This window comes from Rattus norvegicus, chromosome 14, assembly GCF_036323735.1.
Source record: "Rattus norvegicus strain BN/NHsdMcwi chromosome 14, GRCr8, whole genome shotgun sequence".
Taxonomy (NCBI): domain Eukaryota; kingdom Metazoa; phylum Chordata; class Mammalia; order Rodentia; family Muridae; genus Rattus; species Rattus norvegicus.
The window spans coordinates 83259090-83275720 of NC_086032.1; the positions used below are offsets into that span (position 1 = coordinate 83259090).

The 16631-nt window shown below is 47.2% G+C and overlaps 1 protein-coding gene across 1 annotated transcript in view; it reads left to right on the top strand.

Moving 5' to 3' along the window:
• Positions 1–16631, top strand: part of Sf3a1 (splicing factor 3A subunit 1) — a 20750-nt gene extending 4119 nt beyond the window's left edge. Inside the window, exons 3-16 of the mRNA NM_001107235.1 lie at positions 1295–1502; positions 2411–2668; positions 5745–5819; positions 7487–7637; positions 8327–8514; positions 9337–9454; positions 9704–9889; positions 10551–10672; positions 10761–11006; positions 11494–11701; positions 12128–12282; positions 13233–13334; positions 13450–13521; positions 14019–16631. Of these exons, the coding sequence (NP_001100705.1) occupies positions 1295–1502; positions 2411–2668; positions 5745–5819; positions 7487–7637; positions 8327–8514; positions 9337–9454; positions 9704–9889; positions 10551–10672; positions 10761–11006; positions 11494–11701; positions 12128–12282; positions 13233–13334; positions 13450–13521; positions 14019–14120 (2191 nt within the window). The 3' untranslated portion in view covers positions 14121–16631. The remainder of the gene's footprint in view (positions 1–1294; positions 1503–2410; positions 2669–5744; positions 5820–7486; positions 7638–8326; positions 8515–9336; positions 9455–9703; positions 9890–10550; positions 10673–10760; positions 11007–11493; positions 11702–12127; positions 12283–13232; positions 13335–13449; positions 13522–14018) is intronic.

The window sequence follows — 16631 nt, forward strand, 5'->3', positions numbered from 1 at the left end:
GACACCTCTGAATGCAGGCTTTTGGCCAGAGAATCCGGGAAAGCCCCATGGGCATTTCCTGATAGGCCAGTCATCTCCAGTGTTGGTGGAACTGCCCCTTCTACGTTCCACAGTAGTAACTGTCCTCTGTGTTTGTGGGCATTGTATTCAAGAGTCCTGAGCATCTGTTTAAATGCTACTTTAGTAAACCTTTTCAGTATTTGAAAATACAGTGGAAAAGTGGTATTAGCCACATTTGACATTTGGGAAAGTCAAAGCAACAAACCCTGTGGAATCCTGCTGTATGTGAAACTAGTGAACGTGACACTGAAGGTGTCCGTATCTCGTGCCTTTTAAGGCTTGTGTGCCTTTTAGCTGACACAGATGTTATATGTAAGTGTGATACTTGAAGCTAGGTTTGGTGGCACACTTAACTGTACCTAGAAATAAAGGCAGGCAAATCAGGAGTTCAGGGCCAATCCTTAGCCTGGACTTGTGAGACTGTATCTCAACAAATAAAAGAAAAAACTACGGCCTCGAGTTTTATCTACTGGAACTTTAAAAATCAGGATTCTCCAAATATTCTTTCATTATCCTGGAGGATGGCATTCCTTTAGTGTGGATATAGTGTGGATATATATCTGTATACATGACATGAACACACACATACACATACACATGGATCAGAGTACATCTTGGTGAGAGTCAGTTCTCCCTTTTACCAAGTAGAACCAGGAGGTCAAACATAAGAGTGTCCATCTTGTCAGCAAAGATCTTTGCCCACTCAGCCACACACCATGCCTTATCTAGTATATGTTCAGAACATGGAAATCTTGCAGAGCAATTTTTCCTTCATGAGCCTCCCAGTAATAAATGAAATTACTTTAGGCAGTATCTGAACAAAGCATTAATACTTATTAGCTGTTTTGGGTTTTTTCCCTTTTGTTTTTAAGGAGCTTGGTACCAAATCCAGGGTCTTGTGGACCTTAGATAAGCACTCTACACTTATGCCACATTCTCAGCCAAAAAAATAAATGTTACAAGAACTAAGCAATTGCTCAGCCGATTGTGGGTATTACAGAAGTGGGGGGTGGGGTAAGGAATGGCTGTGTTGGAAGCAGCCAGGCTCACATTGTCAGATGACGCTGACTGATTCCTAGATGCTCAAGGAGCAGTTCTGCTATCCTGAGGGATGGACTGGTTTGGTGAGTGGATGGTGACAAAGGTAGTGAAATAGAAGGAGATTTGGGTCCGAGTAGTCACAGATTGTGGGATTCATTCTTTGTTGTATTCTCTTATTTTAATTTTTTTACAGAAATGGGCCTGAGTTTGAAGCTAGGATTCGACAGAATGAGATCAACAACCCCAAGTTCAATTTCTTAAATCCCAATGACCCTTACCATGCCTACTACCGCCACAAGGTCAGCGAGTTCAAGGAGGGGAAGGCTCAGGAACCCTCAGCTGCCATCCCCAAGGTTATGCAGCAGCAGCAGCAAGCCACACAACAACAGCTGCCCCAGAAGGTTTGGAGCCCAGCCCCTCTTTGTGGGTTAGGGAGGAAGTAAGAACAGGTAGAGTAGGCAGGCATAATTATCTCTACTGTCCACAGTCACAACCACCAGGGGCAGAAGTGAAGTTACCCTCAGCTTCCAGAAGCACTTCTTGAACACTGGTTGGTGAAGCTCTGTCCTCCAGGCTCAGATCTTAAAGAGCCCAGCAGAACAACTGTTTAAGCAAGGCTTGTGATTTATTGATCCAAGGAGTGAGGGTTAATTGTAGCGCATGAGCAACCTTTTAGCCCAGCTGAGCTGAAGGAAGTGATGTAGCCTTGTGTCATCTCTTCCCTTCTGTTGGGGCTGGGGCCCAGGAGTGCTGACTGACGGTCAAGAGTGTCAGTGAAGACAGAGGACCACTGCCTTCTGTCTGCTGGGTGGAACTGGCCTGGTCTCATCATTTTGCACCTTTCTCAGACTTTTGTGGAAAAGGCAGCTTTTTATTTGGCAGTGAGAAATAAAAGTTGAAGTCATGTTTGAAGCCTTGTATTACAATTGCTGCTTGTATGGCCTAAGGCTGCTGTGGTTTTCTCATGTGTAAAAAGTACTCACAGTGCCTGTTCTGTCTCCTGGTTCTCTTGGAAGACGTCGATGTATTTTTTTGCAGTAGAAATCACTGTACACACATAGACCTTACTGTATTTCCAGCCTCTTAAGTCAGATTTTACAGCTGATTTCCTAGATATATTTGCCACCTTTTTAGGCCTTTGATGTCAGAGATGTAGACTGTCTCACCTGAAGCAGATTAGGGAGTTGAGGCACAGTTGCCAGTCTTAAGCCAGTTTCAGTGATGCTCACAATTAATAAAACATTAGAGTCTGTGGCTGTTGTGCTTCATGGTTTACTGCTGTTGTGTTTTGCTCTGCACTCTGTCTTAGGTCCAAGCCCAGGTGATCCAAGAGACCATAGTACCGAAGGAGCCCCCTCCTGAGTTCGAGTTCATCGCTGACCCCCCCTCCATCTCAGCCTTCGACCTGGATGTAGTGAAGCTGACAGCTCAGTTTGTGGCCAGGAATGGGCGTCAGTTTCTGACCCAGCTGATGCAGAAAGAACAGCGCAACTACCAGTTTGACTTTCTCCGACCCCAGCACAGCCTCTTCAATTACTTCACAAAGCTGGTGGAGCAGTATACCAAGGTGCTGGGTTGGGTACAGGGTGCTGCAGCTTCCGCTCTCTGTCAACCAGGATACTTGCTTTGTGCGTCATCCGGGGAAATGTGAATCCCAGCTTGATCCAGAGTCTTGATTTAAAAAGTCTATATATTTATGTGTGTGAGGAGGAGGAAATGTACGACTGTGTAGGTGCTTTTGTGCCTTGCCATGGAGTGCACTTGGCATCAGAAAACAGCTTTCAGTTCTCCTTCCTTGAGGATCAAACTTAGGACATCAGGCTTGCATAGCAAGTGCTTTTACCCTGTCAACCATCTCCTTGGCTCTGAGTCTTTTCGTTTGTCGTTCTGTTTGAGACAGGATTTTCTTTGTGTAACAGCTCTGGCTGTCCTGGACTAGTTTTATAGACTAGGCTGGCCTCAAACTCAGAGAACCACCTGAGTGCTGGGATTAAGTATTGAGTTCGTTCGTTTCTTTCTTTCTCCCTCCCTCCCTCCTTCTTTCTTTCTTTCTTTCTTTCTTTCTTTCTTTCTTTCTTTCTCTCTTTCTTTCTTTCTTTCTCTCTTTCTTCCCTCCCTCCCTCCCTCCCTCCCTTCCTTCCTTCCTTCCTTCCTTCCTTCCTTCCTTCCTTCCTTCTAAGACAGGGTCTGACTGTGTAACCCTAACCCTGACTGACCCTTGAACTCAATATTTAAACCAATCTGGCCTCAAATTCAGAGATCTTTTGTCTGTGGGATCAAAGGTATGGGCCCCCACACCCAGCTTGTATTGTTATCTCTTTAAATACTTCTTGGTGTTGAAGAGATGTGTTTATAAATTGCTGTTATTAGGTGGCCATCTGCTGTGTGACAAGACTACATAGCCCTCTCTGCTTTTAGGTGTCCGTGCATTGCCACTTGTCTGCTACAGGGCCTGAGAAGCAAGCTCTTAACAGTTGCCTCCTGTTATCTAATTAAACCTCACAGAACTTTTAAAGTGGTGTTTCTCAACTTTTCACAAGCAGAAACAGGCTAAGAAAGATGATTTCATGGGGCTCTAATTACCCCTCAGTAGTAGAACACTTCTCTAGCATGCATAAGGTGCGGGATTCAGCACTGTGCTGGAGAAAAAAAGACCAAAAACGAATGTGGTGTGAAATCAGTCATGATATGTGCGGGTTCAAGCTTGTAAGCAGGGTCGCTGAGATTCGAGTCTTTGCGGTCTTGACCCTGTGGAGTAACTTCCATGAGGAAACGTTGAGTATGACTCTGCTATCACTGCAGCATCTTCCCAAAGGGCCTGATGCTGTTTAAGGCCGTTATCCTGCCTCTCAGTTATCCTGGCTGGAGCCACACAGGCTGCAGAGCTGGCCCTTTTTTATTACTCCTGACCCTAGGTTGCACTGCTGCAGTCATGAATCAACACAGCAAGCCGGGCATGGGGTGCATATCGTTAGTCTTAGCACTCGGTGGTGGTGGTGGTGGTGGTGGTGGTGGTGTTGGTGGTGTTTGCTTGTTTGTTTGTTTGTCAAAAGACTGGGGTCTCCTCATGTAGTGGGGTTTCATTTGAAACTCACTATGTAGACCAGGCTAGCCTTGAACTCACAGTCTGCCTGCCTCAACCTCCAGAGTGCTGAAATTTCATCACTCAGGAGAAGGGAGGATCGCTGAGTTCAAAGCTAGTTTGTGCTGCATTGTGAGTTCTAGAACAGCCTTGCCTACAGACTGAAACTGTTTTTTTACAAAAAGAATCTGATACAGTAATCTAATATTGAAAGTTAATCAGAGAGCTGGATATAGAAGCTAACACTTCTAATCCCAGCTCCAGGAAGGTTGAGGCATGAGGATTACTAGGAGTTCGAGACTTTACGCTTTAACAATAAAATGTTTGATATGCTACAAAGGCTATTCACCTGGTTTAGGTTTACCAGCGGCACATTTTTCTTGTTTTTCTTTTTAGTGGCATGGTCTACATCTACTGTTAATATTTAGAAACAGTGTTAGAGATCTAAGTTGAAAGGACTCATAAGGATTTGCTCTGAAGAATAAAGTTAGAAATATTTAAAAATGTGTCTTTAGAAAATGACCAAATCTAGAATCTAGTAGAGCAGTAGAACAATGACTGAAACCCTAAGCCACAGAAATCTGTAGGTATACAGTCTCAGGGGTTTGTGGATTTTTTAATTTTGTTTTATTTATTTCTATTTTATGTGTGTGACATGGGAGTGGAAAATGGTCATCAGATGCCCTGGGACTGGACTTAGCAGATGCTTGTGAGCCACCTCGAGGGTTCTGAGAATCACACACAGTCCTCTGAAGAACAGGCCCTTAGCTGCTGCTTATCTCTTTAGCCCATAGTATCAGTTCTAAGTCAGTTCTAAGTATGGTGTAGGTCCAATTCGAACTTCCATAGTTAGAAGTTCTCAGATATCTATTTTGTTATTTTTTTTGTTTTTTCCTCTAACTTTGGATATTGGTATTGACTCATAACATGAAGGCACTAGAGAAGGCTGTTCTAGATAGATTCTAGGGGTAGAAGTCCAAGGATGGGAAGGTAAAATTGTGCTGCTTTGTGAGTAGAAGTAGATATTGTGGGAGGATTGGAATGGCTGTTAGAATAAAGGCAGTCAGTGTTCTGTTCCTCGGGAAATGCACATTAGACATTATTTGTGGTTCTAATCACAAGAAGACAGGAATCTGTCTTGATGGAGATCCTTAGTGGGTAGGAGCATATAGGTTAGGAGCCTGTGTCGGATGGAGATAGGTACTCTGGGTAAAAGGCATGGAAATACTGGGAAGAAAGGGAAGAGGTAGCTGCAGTCCTGAACAGGACAGCAGGGCATACATCAGTGTCACTTAAGCAGCTAAAATAGCATGTTCTAGGAAACCTGCCTATGGCTTGAGTACTTGACTAGGAATCCTGGAAATGGCTTTCTCTAGAGGTACTTTCTTAAGTGGTGGCGTCAACATTTGGAGAAGGAAAAGCGCATTCTAGTTGTTATATAACTTGCCCCAAACCCTACATCTGGAATCCATCTCTTGTGTCCTTTGATGGGCCCAGGAAGACTGCCTCTTTGTCTTAAACTGTGTGAGATACATTGACAGTTGTTCTAATCCTCTTTCAGATCTTGATTCCACCCAAAGGCTTATTTGCAAAGCTCAAGAAAGAGGCTGAAAATCCCCGAGAAGTTTTGGACCAGGTAAACACAGGATTTCCTATTACAGAAACCAATGCATGGGTTCTCAATGTGTGGGTTTTGTTGTTGTTTGGAAACCATCTTTGAAGCAGTTTAAGTTGACTTTCCCTAATCTGAGAATGTTAACACTCCAGAATCTGAAGCTCTGTGAGTACCTGCATGACACCAGAGATTCAAATTCCACCTCTGACCTCATGTGATGGGGCACTTCCAAAATGCAGGTACACCAATGTCATATAAAATTAACCTTCAGGCCATGTGCATGAGATCAAGTACCATATGTACATATTGTGTGTACTGGCATTCAGGTTTAGACATGGGTTCTATCCCCAGGGTATCTAATTTATCATGTCTGTAAAGATAGTCCGAAATTAGAAACACCTCTAAAAATAAAGACCAAAGCCTCAGGTGAGGGACAGTCAGCCTGAACCTAGGCCTGGGTGGCTGAGAAGAAAAGCCTTGTGGTGACCACTAAGGCCATGTCTGCTGTGTTCTCTCTGGAAGCTGTAGCTAGTTTCTCTTCCCTGCTCTAAGCAGAAACCTGTCTCCCCAAGCAGGTCTCTGGTGACAGGCGATAGGTGCGTTTGAAGTTAGCAGCTTTTCACTGTCAAGCAGCTGTGTCGGTGCTGCTTGGCTTTAACTAAGACGCCTGTTTCTCCGACTCTCAGATTGGAGCTGCTTTTGAAAATGCCAGGTTTTCTTTTTAAAGTTTTAAAAGGTTTGCCTGATGTAATGTCTCACCTCTAATCCAAGCATAAGTTCACAAGTTGAAGGCCACTCAGGGCTACAGTGCGAGAGATCCTGTCTCAAAAACAAATACCACCCCCTCCAAAAAAGTCTTTTAGATGTCTTTGCTCCTCCCCCTTTATTTTCTTTCATTTCCCCTTCCACTGCCCCCTCCCCCTCCCCCTTCATGCCATCTTTTTGGGGGGTGACCTACTGAGTTTAGTGGAGTTGTTTACACAAACATGGGAGGAGACGTTTACTGGAGTGTGGCCCACTGTCAGGGACTACACCACTGAACAAAATGATACCCTACCCTAAGCCACCCTCAGTTGCCAGCTGTGCCTCAAGGAGGGATGCCCCTGCTCCATTTTTGGTGACCCACGGTGGGTCTGGTAGTGTGCAAGTAAGCACAGCTGCAATGAGTGTGAGTGCAGTGGCTGCACTGTGTCCAGAAGCTGGCTTTTCTGCACCTCTCCCATCTTCTGGTCTTACCTCTTTGTATTATCTCTTGTACAAATGTTCACTGCCCTGGGGTGCGGATGTCCCGTTGTGCTGAGCATGTCACTCATGTTTCCCCAGCATGAGTCTCTGCATTGACTGAGGGTATAACAAGTCCTCTGCTGAGAACTAATCATGATATAAACTTTGAACACTGGAATAACGTGGTCACCTTGGAAAAAAATAAAGTGTGGGGTTTGGGGAGGATGTGATTGGTTCCCCTAGGGCCTGTGCTGTGCAGCCACTTGTAGCAGCCACTAACTTGTAACGAGGTTTACAGTACCAGTTATTAGGTTTTCGTGCATTTTACTGTAAGAAAGTTTGCTGCTGTGAGCACGGAATCCTTTTCTAACTCTGGTGAAGGAAGTTCCCCTTGTGAACATAGGTACATCTCTGTCTGAAAGATGTCAGGAAGCCTTATTGTAGGTGCTTTTCTATTTCCATAGGTTTGTTACCGAGTAGAATGGGCCAAATTTCAGGAACGTGAGAGGAAGAAGGAGGAAGAAGAAAAAGAGAAGGAGCGAGTAGCCTATGCTCAGATCGACTGGCATGACTTTGTGGTAGTGGAGACAGTGGATTTTCAACCCAATGAGCAAGGTTGGTCTGGCAAGAGAGTGCCTCCAGATGGGAGCAGCAGAATCAGGCATAGGACTTTATTAGTATTTGTTTTCCTCTATTTCAGAAGGCTTCATTTACCCTAGTTAAATGCAATTCAACAGCTAATTACTGACTCTGATATCCTCTCAGACAGAATAAGGATGGCCTTTTCTTTGTTCTTCTCTCACTCTGTTTTGTTTTTGAGACAGCTAATGTTAGTGTTTTCTAGAGGAACAGAACTCATAGAATGAATATGTGTATATAAAAAGAGGATTAGAAGGACTTACAGGCTGTGATCTTGTGACAGAAATTCCAGAACGCTGGATGTCTCAGCCTGTCTTCATTGGAAACTTAACTAGGGAAAGAAGACCTCAGCAGCAGCATACACAGACTTTTTCCAAGAGTGGGCAAGCAAGTGAAAAGCAAAAGCTGCTTCTATGTCCTCTCACATAGGCCACCACCAGAATGTGGATGGCCCAGATTAGGATGGGCCTTTCTACGTAAAGTCTCGGGTGTGCCCAGCTGCTTGGATTGTAGATAATTCCAGATGTAGTTAAGTTAGAACTCACTGTGTAAACCAGGCTGGCTACAAACTCACAGAAAGTCCGCTTGTTTTAGCCCTCCAAGTGTTGAAGTCAAAGCATCACACCCAGCTCTGAGTGCTGCTCTCTCTGACTTACCTCTTTTAGGGAACTTTCCACCCCCAACAACACCGGAGGAACTGGGAGCTCGGATCCTCATTCAGGAACGCTACGAGAAGTTTGGGGAAAGTGAGGAGGTGGAGATGGAGGTTGAGTCTGATGAGGAAGATCAAGAAAAGACTGAGGAGACTCCTTCCCAGCTGGACCAGGATACTCAAGTACAGGACATGGATGAGGTAATTCCCAAGTGAGGCAAGGAGGTTGGTGTTCTCCAAGTCCAAGGTTCTGCTCATGTCAGACTCAAAAGGTTGTAGGCTCGGGAGAGCCTCACAACTGTTTAAGCCCAGGGAGCACATGACTTCTCTGAAGCTCCAGAAACAAAGATTGAGTCGTGGGAAGCATGTGAAAGCTGTGCCACCTTGTGTAGTTATGGCCTTCCCTTTGGCTCAGCGTTCTTGGTCCCGAGCTACACTCCACCAGCCCCACTAGGGAATCATATCACCCTTTCTTCGATGCCTTCTTAGTTCTTAGGCCTAAAGGATCACTAGTCCCCAAGCTTGTCTAAATGTAGCCTACACATCCTTTCAGACCCATTCCAGCTTGGCCCTCTAGTCGGCCCAGAATCCTGAGCCAAGTTGCTCTCCCCGCTCTGAAAGAGTTTGTGTGCAGCTTGAGAAGAAAGGGCCCCAGTGTCTGTGGGAATTGACTTTTTCTCCTTCTCCCAGCACTGCTCTGGGAGCAGCTACCATTTAGCGCTGACTTGGCTCCTGTATTTCTCCCCTGGATGGGAAGTGCGCTTGGCCTCTGGGGACTGCCTGGTGCCAGCTGCTGGAAATGCCTGGGAGGAGTGTTAGCACCATGGTCTCTGATGCTCCCATTCATGTTGTGAGGAAGCGGCTTGGCCTTCTGCCATCTGACCTTAGCTGCCCCAAGAGACTTAGCACATGGATTGGCTGGCAGGGACTAAGGCTCCTTGCCACCCTGAGAGCTGCCATGGTTTTGAGCTTTGGGGAAGTGGCCTTTCATCTCCTGGGTCGTGATATTGTTTTGCTTTTTAGGGTTCAGACGATGAAGAAGAAGGACAGAAAGTGCCTCCACCCCCAGAGACACCCATGCCTCCACCTCTGCCCCCAACACCAGACCAAGTCATTGTGCGAAAGGACTATGATCCCAAAGGTACGGCCCTGCCTCCCAGCCCTGGTGATGTTAAAGTCCTGACTGGTCTTGGGTGTTTTTCAGATGGGCTCTTCTAGGCGAGCTTGAGGTGACCCATATGTTACAGGCCTCATGGTGGGAAAGAGAGTGTAGTCATGTTTAGTTTCGGGTTCCTGGTGTAAGAGTGGCAACGAATGGATGTTTTCAGTGAATGATGTCTGAATACACCAGCTCCCATCCTATTCTCACTTAGACATCTGTTTCCTCTAGCTTCCAAGCCCCTTCCTCCAGCTCCTGCTCCTGATGAGTATCTTGTGTCCCCCATAACTGGGGAGAAGATTCCTGCCAGCAAAATGCAAGAACACATGCGCATCGGGCTTCTTGACCCCCGCTGGCTGGAGCAACGGGATCGCTCCATCCGAGAGAAGCAGAGCGATGATGAGGTGTACGCACCAGGTGAGATGGAGGTGCCCAACCCCTAGCCGGCTTCATGCAGTCACAGAATGGTTGAGGTCAGTGACAGTTTAGGAGGTAGGTGTATCTTATGGTATTGCAAAAATGTGTGTTTTCCAGGACTCTGCAGAGGAATCCTCCAAAATCTGGCACTGGCAGGGATGTCACTTGTCTGCTGGTATCCAATAACAAGATCTGATAATAGGAATACTTACTCCTTTGTTCTCTTGAACTCATGATTAAATTCTCTCTCCTCGAGTGACACTCCACTAATTGGTCTCATTGCCAAGTATAAAGCAGCAGGATAGGGCTAGATGGTGCACACCTTTAAACTCAGCATTCTGGGGGCAGAGGCAGGAGGATCTCTGTAAGTTCAAGGCCAGACTGGTCTGCATAGAGAATTCCAGGACAGCCAGGACCACGTAGAGAGACCTTGCCTTTGTGGGGTGGGAGGTGGGTGTGCTGCCTAGGGACAGGGACAGACACCATGTCTTTAGGCTTAATGCTATGCTGGTAGCCCTCCCAGGACGGAGAGGATGAGTGACATGTGGAGGCCCACAGCCTGTGCTGTGGATCCAGCTTCTACTCTCCATTCCCACAAAGCTGCTGACTTGTCAGAAGGCCACCATGCTTAGTTTCCCTTTTTCTATTTTGTTGGGTACAGGTCTGGATATTGAGAGCAGCCTAAAGCAGTTGGCTGAGCGACGTACTGACATCTTTGGGGTAGAAGAGACAGCCATTGGTAAGAAGATTGGTGAAGAGGAGATCCAGAAGCCAGAGGAAAAGGTGCGATTCCAGTGACTCCTGGTGCATCCCTGCCCTCTTCTCCCACCCGTGGGCTCGTGACAAGCTATGTCCTTGCTTTCCCATGCAGGTGACTTGGGATGGCCATTCAGGCAGCATGGCCCGGACCCAGCAGGCTGCCCAGGCCAACATCACCCTCCAGGAGCAGATTGAGGCCATCCATAAGGCCAAGGGCCTGGTGCCAGAAGATGACACCAAAGAGAAGATTGGCCCTAGCAAGCCCAATGAAATCCCTCAGCAGCCACCGCCTCCATCTTCAGCCACCAATATCCCCAGCTCAGCGCCCCCCATCACGTCAGTTCCCCGGCCACCTGCGGTGAGTCAGAGGCCATCCTGTGACTTTAAATTGTCTTAAACTTTGGTCCTTAGGGCAGGGTGGTGTTCTCCTGTGGGACGGGCAAGTGTAGGCCCAGATGCTGTTGAAAGTGGAAACTTCCAGGCTGATCTTCCACTGCAGAGATTTGGATTAGGGAGTGAGCTGGGTGAGGCAGAGAAGGGCTGTGGGCTAATGGATCTTTGAGAACTGATGGTCTGTTCAGGAAATGAGGTCAAGGCCAGCCTCTTTAATGGTACTGTCTGCCATGAATTGCTGGGTGAATCTGAACCACTGAGTCCCAAGTAGAAAGAATATTAACCTGGAACTCTCAGCATCAAGTTTCTATGATGGGCCTGAGGTAAAACTTCAGTCTCCATGATAAGCAGAATCTTAAGTGCCCAACCCCCATTCTGAGTGGCCAGTTGGTGTGTGTCCCTGAAGCTGAGCCTTGGCTTCCTGTGACTTATGTGTCTGCTCCCACCCTCAGATGCCACCTCCAGTCCGCACCACTGTCGTATCTGCAGTGCCTGTCATGCCTCGGCCCCCCATGGCATCTGTGGTCCGGCTGCCCCCAGGCTCAGTGATTGCCCCGATGCCACCCATCATCCACGCACCTAGGATCAACGTGGTACCCATGCCTCCTGCAGCACCTCCCATCATGGCACCCCGCCCACCTCCCATGATTGTGCCAACAGGTCAGTCTGTAGTGTTGCTTTCTCATCTAATGGGTCAGTCCACAGAGCCGTGATTTATTTTAGTTATTCCCACTGAGTATCCATCCCAGAGAAAATCTCAACTGGGAACTGGGAGCCATAGTTCTTGGTGAGACGCAAGAGACTGAGATGGCATACCCAGTGTGACTACATTTGGTGGTCAGGTCCTTGACAGGCCCAGAAGCCTGACATAACTTGCCCTGCCTCTCGTTCCCTGCTGCCTAATCCAGGCAGCCTCCAAGGCTCCCTGCCAGGGAATGTGCTGAGGGACAGGTTCATCAAGGCATTGCGTTTCACACCGCTAAGGAGCAAAGCCTCAAAATCACCCAGCAAAATCTCCCCAGTCCTGCCTCTTGGGCCTCTTCAGCTCTTCTGTAGTCACTGAGCGACTGTACCATGTCTTTGTAGCCTTTGTGCCTGCTCCCCCTGTGGCTCCAGTGCCAGCCCCAGCTCCAATGCCTCCCGTACACCCCCCACCTCCTATGGAAGATGAGCCTCCATCCAAGAAACTAAAGACCGAGGACAGCCTCATGCCTGAGGAAGAGTTCCTGCGCAGGAACAAGGTCTGTGGCCCAGAATGCTGCCTGTGCCCTGTAGTAGCTGGCAGCAGCATGGTTACTCAAGTCCCAATCGTGGTCCAGTCTGTGACTGGATCTGTGGGATGTTGGTCAGCCATAAAAAGCTTCTTGGTATGTTTGTAATGTGAAGTCTGTAGCTGGGAGGTCAGAAGGTGCTATTGGTAGTTCTGGTAGTGTGGACTCTCATGGAGATGTAGCTGCGGAGACATTATCACATGAGTGAAGTGACAGGATCACTAAACCAGCTATGGGAAGGCTGGGCACAGTTCATAAATTCAGATCTTCCTCAGCCCTAGGAAGGTACCCATTAGGATAGGATTCTGCTGGCATTCTTGAACAAGGATCCTTAGCACTGTCGGTCTCTGACAAAGCTGTTAGGCTTCAGTGAGAAGGCAGTAACAGTCCCAGCTTCCAAGAGCTTTGGCCCATAAATTTGACAAAATTTGGTTTTTCCAAGACTAATGTCTGTCTTTTCCTTAAGCACCTACCTACCAAAGGTAGACTATTCTCTTTGTGTTCCCACCAGTCTGTTTCATACAGGCAAGTAGCATTGAGCTCAGGTGTCTTGTCCGCTGAGTTTGAGCCCAGTACATCACAGACCTTCTCTTTACCCTACTGGTCCTTGAGATTGCAAGATTCACCGGAAAGCACAATGGGTCTGTTTAAGGAGCGGGAATGAAACAGTATGATAATGTACACTTAGAATCTCAGAACTCTAGAGGCAGAAGGGTTGAGGCCAGCCTGGGCTAGCCCTGACCCCTACCTTTAAGCCTGTCTAGAAAAATAAGAAATGAAGCCTTGTGTGGTCATACCTGGCATCAGAAGTAAATGGGCGAGAGTGGCAGGAGTCGTGGTTTGGACAAGCCACTGGTAGCACAGCATAGTTCCTGATTGACGTGGAGCTTTCCAAGCATAATGAGCACTGCACTTTACAGGGTCCAGTATCCATCAAGGTGCAGGTACCCAACATGCAGGATAAGACAGAATGGAAGCTGAATGGGCAGGGGCTGGTCTTCACTCTCCCGCTCACAGACCAGGTATGTTTTGCCACCCTCAATTGGTACGGGTGCTTTGGAGTTAGTGGGTTGGGCCAGCTTTTTCCAGATGGTCTGGAATGAACAAGGGAATGAATGACTTTCTTTGATCTCACAGGTCTCTGTCATCAAAGTGAAGATTCATGAAGCCACGGGCATGCCTGCAGGGAAGCAGAAACTACAGTATGAAGTAAGCAAGGGTGACCTGGTGCTGCCCCTTAGGTTCCCACTCCTCTACCCTCCCTGAAACAATCTGCACAGAGTGTGATGGGGAGAGACCTGGATGTAGCCATCCTAGAATGATACCGCTGGAGTGCTGGCAGATGAACCTGATGTTGCTGGGTTCCGAGAGCATAGTCTAATTCAGTGTCTAAAAACCTTTGTCTCAGTATGTGAAGCTGGATGGGGATCAGCCAGTGACGTAATCTTAGACAGCCTGGTTGTTTATGTCGATGCAGTGGCTCTTCAGGTTTTCTGGAGCCTCTTCTCTTCCTCTGTGAAATAGTATTGGGATAATCACTGAAGGCTGTATGAAGAAGCCACAGTTCCACACTTCACTGACCTCCTGACCTTCCCCTAAGCCTCCATATTGGTGAAGTCTAGAACATTCGCAGCAAGCTCAGTTGTGTGAGGCTGCATGTGGTCACAGACAGGTGGCATGCACTAAGACATTTGTCTGTCTTCCAGGGCATCTTCATCAAGGACTCCAACTCCCTGGCTTACTACAACATGGCCAGTGGTGCTGTCATCCACTTGGCCCTCAAGGAAAGAGGCGGCCGGAAGAAGTAGCCTCGAGAGATACTGCAAGTGGACTCCTGCCATTGTACCTCTTTCCACCACCAATTCCGGGAGTTTCCCTGGGACCTCGGGCACAGCCTGGGCATTTGTCTCCCTCTAAGGCAGTCTATGGAATGGATATCTGTTTAGATTTGGATTGGAGGTCCTTCAAGGAAGCCCATTAGGAATTGAAAACCCAGGGTTCTCCCACAGGAGAGCTTCATAATACCAAGTAATGTTTGGCTAATAGAGTATGGTTACTACCATTCATCATTGTGTATCATGCTTTGGCCTCTAATAAACCTCTTGAAGCCAGGCATGGTACACACATGCCTGTAATCCCGGGACTTGGGGGGCGGGCAGAAGAATTAAATGTTCATCTTGGCTGTACAGTTTGAGGCCAGCCTGCGCTGTGTGAGATACTGTGTTAATTTTTTTTTTTTTTTTTTTTTTTTTTAATTAAAAAGTAAGCCCTCACCGAAGCAGTTTGTCCTGCCGTACACAGACTGGCTTAGAAAGCGCTGCCATTCTTACCTAGGCTGGGGATAGTGGAGAATCTCCTGGGGACAAAGAGAATTTCCTAATTGATTAAGAGGGAAACATGGTCTGTCCTTGACACAGCTGTGCCATTGCACAGTGCTGTTGCGCTCTGGGTCTCTGCAGTCCTGGTGTTACATATACATTTTTGCTGTCATCGTGTCTTTTAAGTATTTCTTCTAAAAAGCATTATGGGCTGGGGAGGGGGCTTGGTGAGTAAAGTGCTCATGGTGTAAGAATTGATGTAAAAGCCACTAGAACAAGCCACTGCTCCCTCTGTGCTCTAGGAGACAGAAGACTGAGCCAGAGTCATCCTATGCAGGCCAGTGCACAAGAAAGACCTTCCGTGAAGCCAGGTGGCAGCAAGGGCAAACGCCCATGGCTGTCTTCTGATCGTTCATGTGTTTGCCACAGTGTGGCTTTATAGAGATAGTTAAAGCTTTGGTGTTCTCCAGCACGCAGTAGTCATAGAGCAAGGACCAGTAGCTTTTCTCATGCCTGAGATTACCCATCACCTGATGGGCATAGTAGTTTTTAGTTTGCTCCAGAGTGAGCAAAGGCTGTTCTTTACGTGTGTGGTTAATCATGCCTCGTGCTGACCTGAGGGCCTCACATCTAGTTCACTACTTCTATATTGTGCTTGGTTTTGTTTTTGCCCCCCCCCCCCACCCCTCCTTTTTCTTTGGTTTTGAAATAGCTCCCCTGGAACTTGCTATGTAGACTAGGCTGGTTTTGAACACACAGAGGTCAGCCTGCTTTTGCCTCCCAAGTGCTAGAATTAAAGGCATGGGCCATCAGGCTTGACACTGCTTCCTGTTCAAGTGCTTGTGTAGTCCTTGTGATTATTCTTATTTGAGACACGGAGGGCAAGTCACATGCCCACAATCCCATGGTTCAAGGATGAAGAGTAAGTCCAAAACCTTACTCTTGGTCTCCAACCGCGGTCCTGATGTAGGCCATTATTTTTGGAACTGTGCTCTTGCAGAAGCATAGGTGCTGCTGTGTGTTCAGGAGGAGTGGGGAGAGGTGAGACCGTGTTAATGAGCTGTAAACAAAGCTGATTTCTTTTTAGAGGATTACACAAGCTGAAAGCTTTTAAGGGTTCCCAGGACCTTTTCTTTTGTGGTCTCTCAGGAAAAGAACACTCAGGATCACAGAAGCAATATTCTATTCCTCAACCTACTCCACCTTTTCCTCGAAGCCTAGGCTTAGGCAGCTCCTTATAGCACCCGGGCCTCACATTTAGCATCATTGATGTCATCGTACTCTGTAACCTGTGTGACATCGACCTCTCACCTGGTTGCTAGAAGTTTGCCTAGGGACTAGTGCAAAATTGGTTTGTTGGTGTTCTTTTCTGATTTAGGGGCCTGGAACAAGCTCACTGCTAGACACTAATTGGGCAGCACCAGAAATTCCCTGGAGGCATTTCCAGGAGGAGGGTGTGCTGTGTGTGGGAGGGGCATGAGGAAGGCTCAGAGAATCCCTGGCCCAAGAGCTCCTTTTTGGTATTAGGGACATGGCATTGTGTCAGGGCATATGCCTCTGCAGACTGGCAAACCCCACAGTGCCTCTGTGGCTGAGGCTATGACTTGAGACTAGGAATGTGGCTGGGTAGAATGCAAGTGAATGGGCCCTTTGATCCACACTCCGGAGTTCACAGTTCCCAGAATTCCTGAATGAATGCCTGCTCTGCCTCACTTTGACTTGGAGGCTCATTGACCACAGAGCCTTGTGACCTTTGGTGGCCACAGACCAAGATTGTTTTCTAGCACGGCATATCCTACAGCCTTGTAAGTTTGAACAGTGCTTATCCAAACTTAAGTTTTAAAATGTTTGTAAAAATAAGCTGTTTTATTAAAAATATATGTATATATGTATTATATATAAGCTACTTTGGTCATATGCCCTCCATTATCCTCGTCTTTTTCTCCCTGAAAACACTTCTTTCCAACAAGCTTCCTCAAGCTTGTTTCTGTGTGGTCTGTG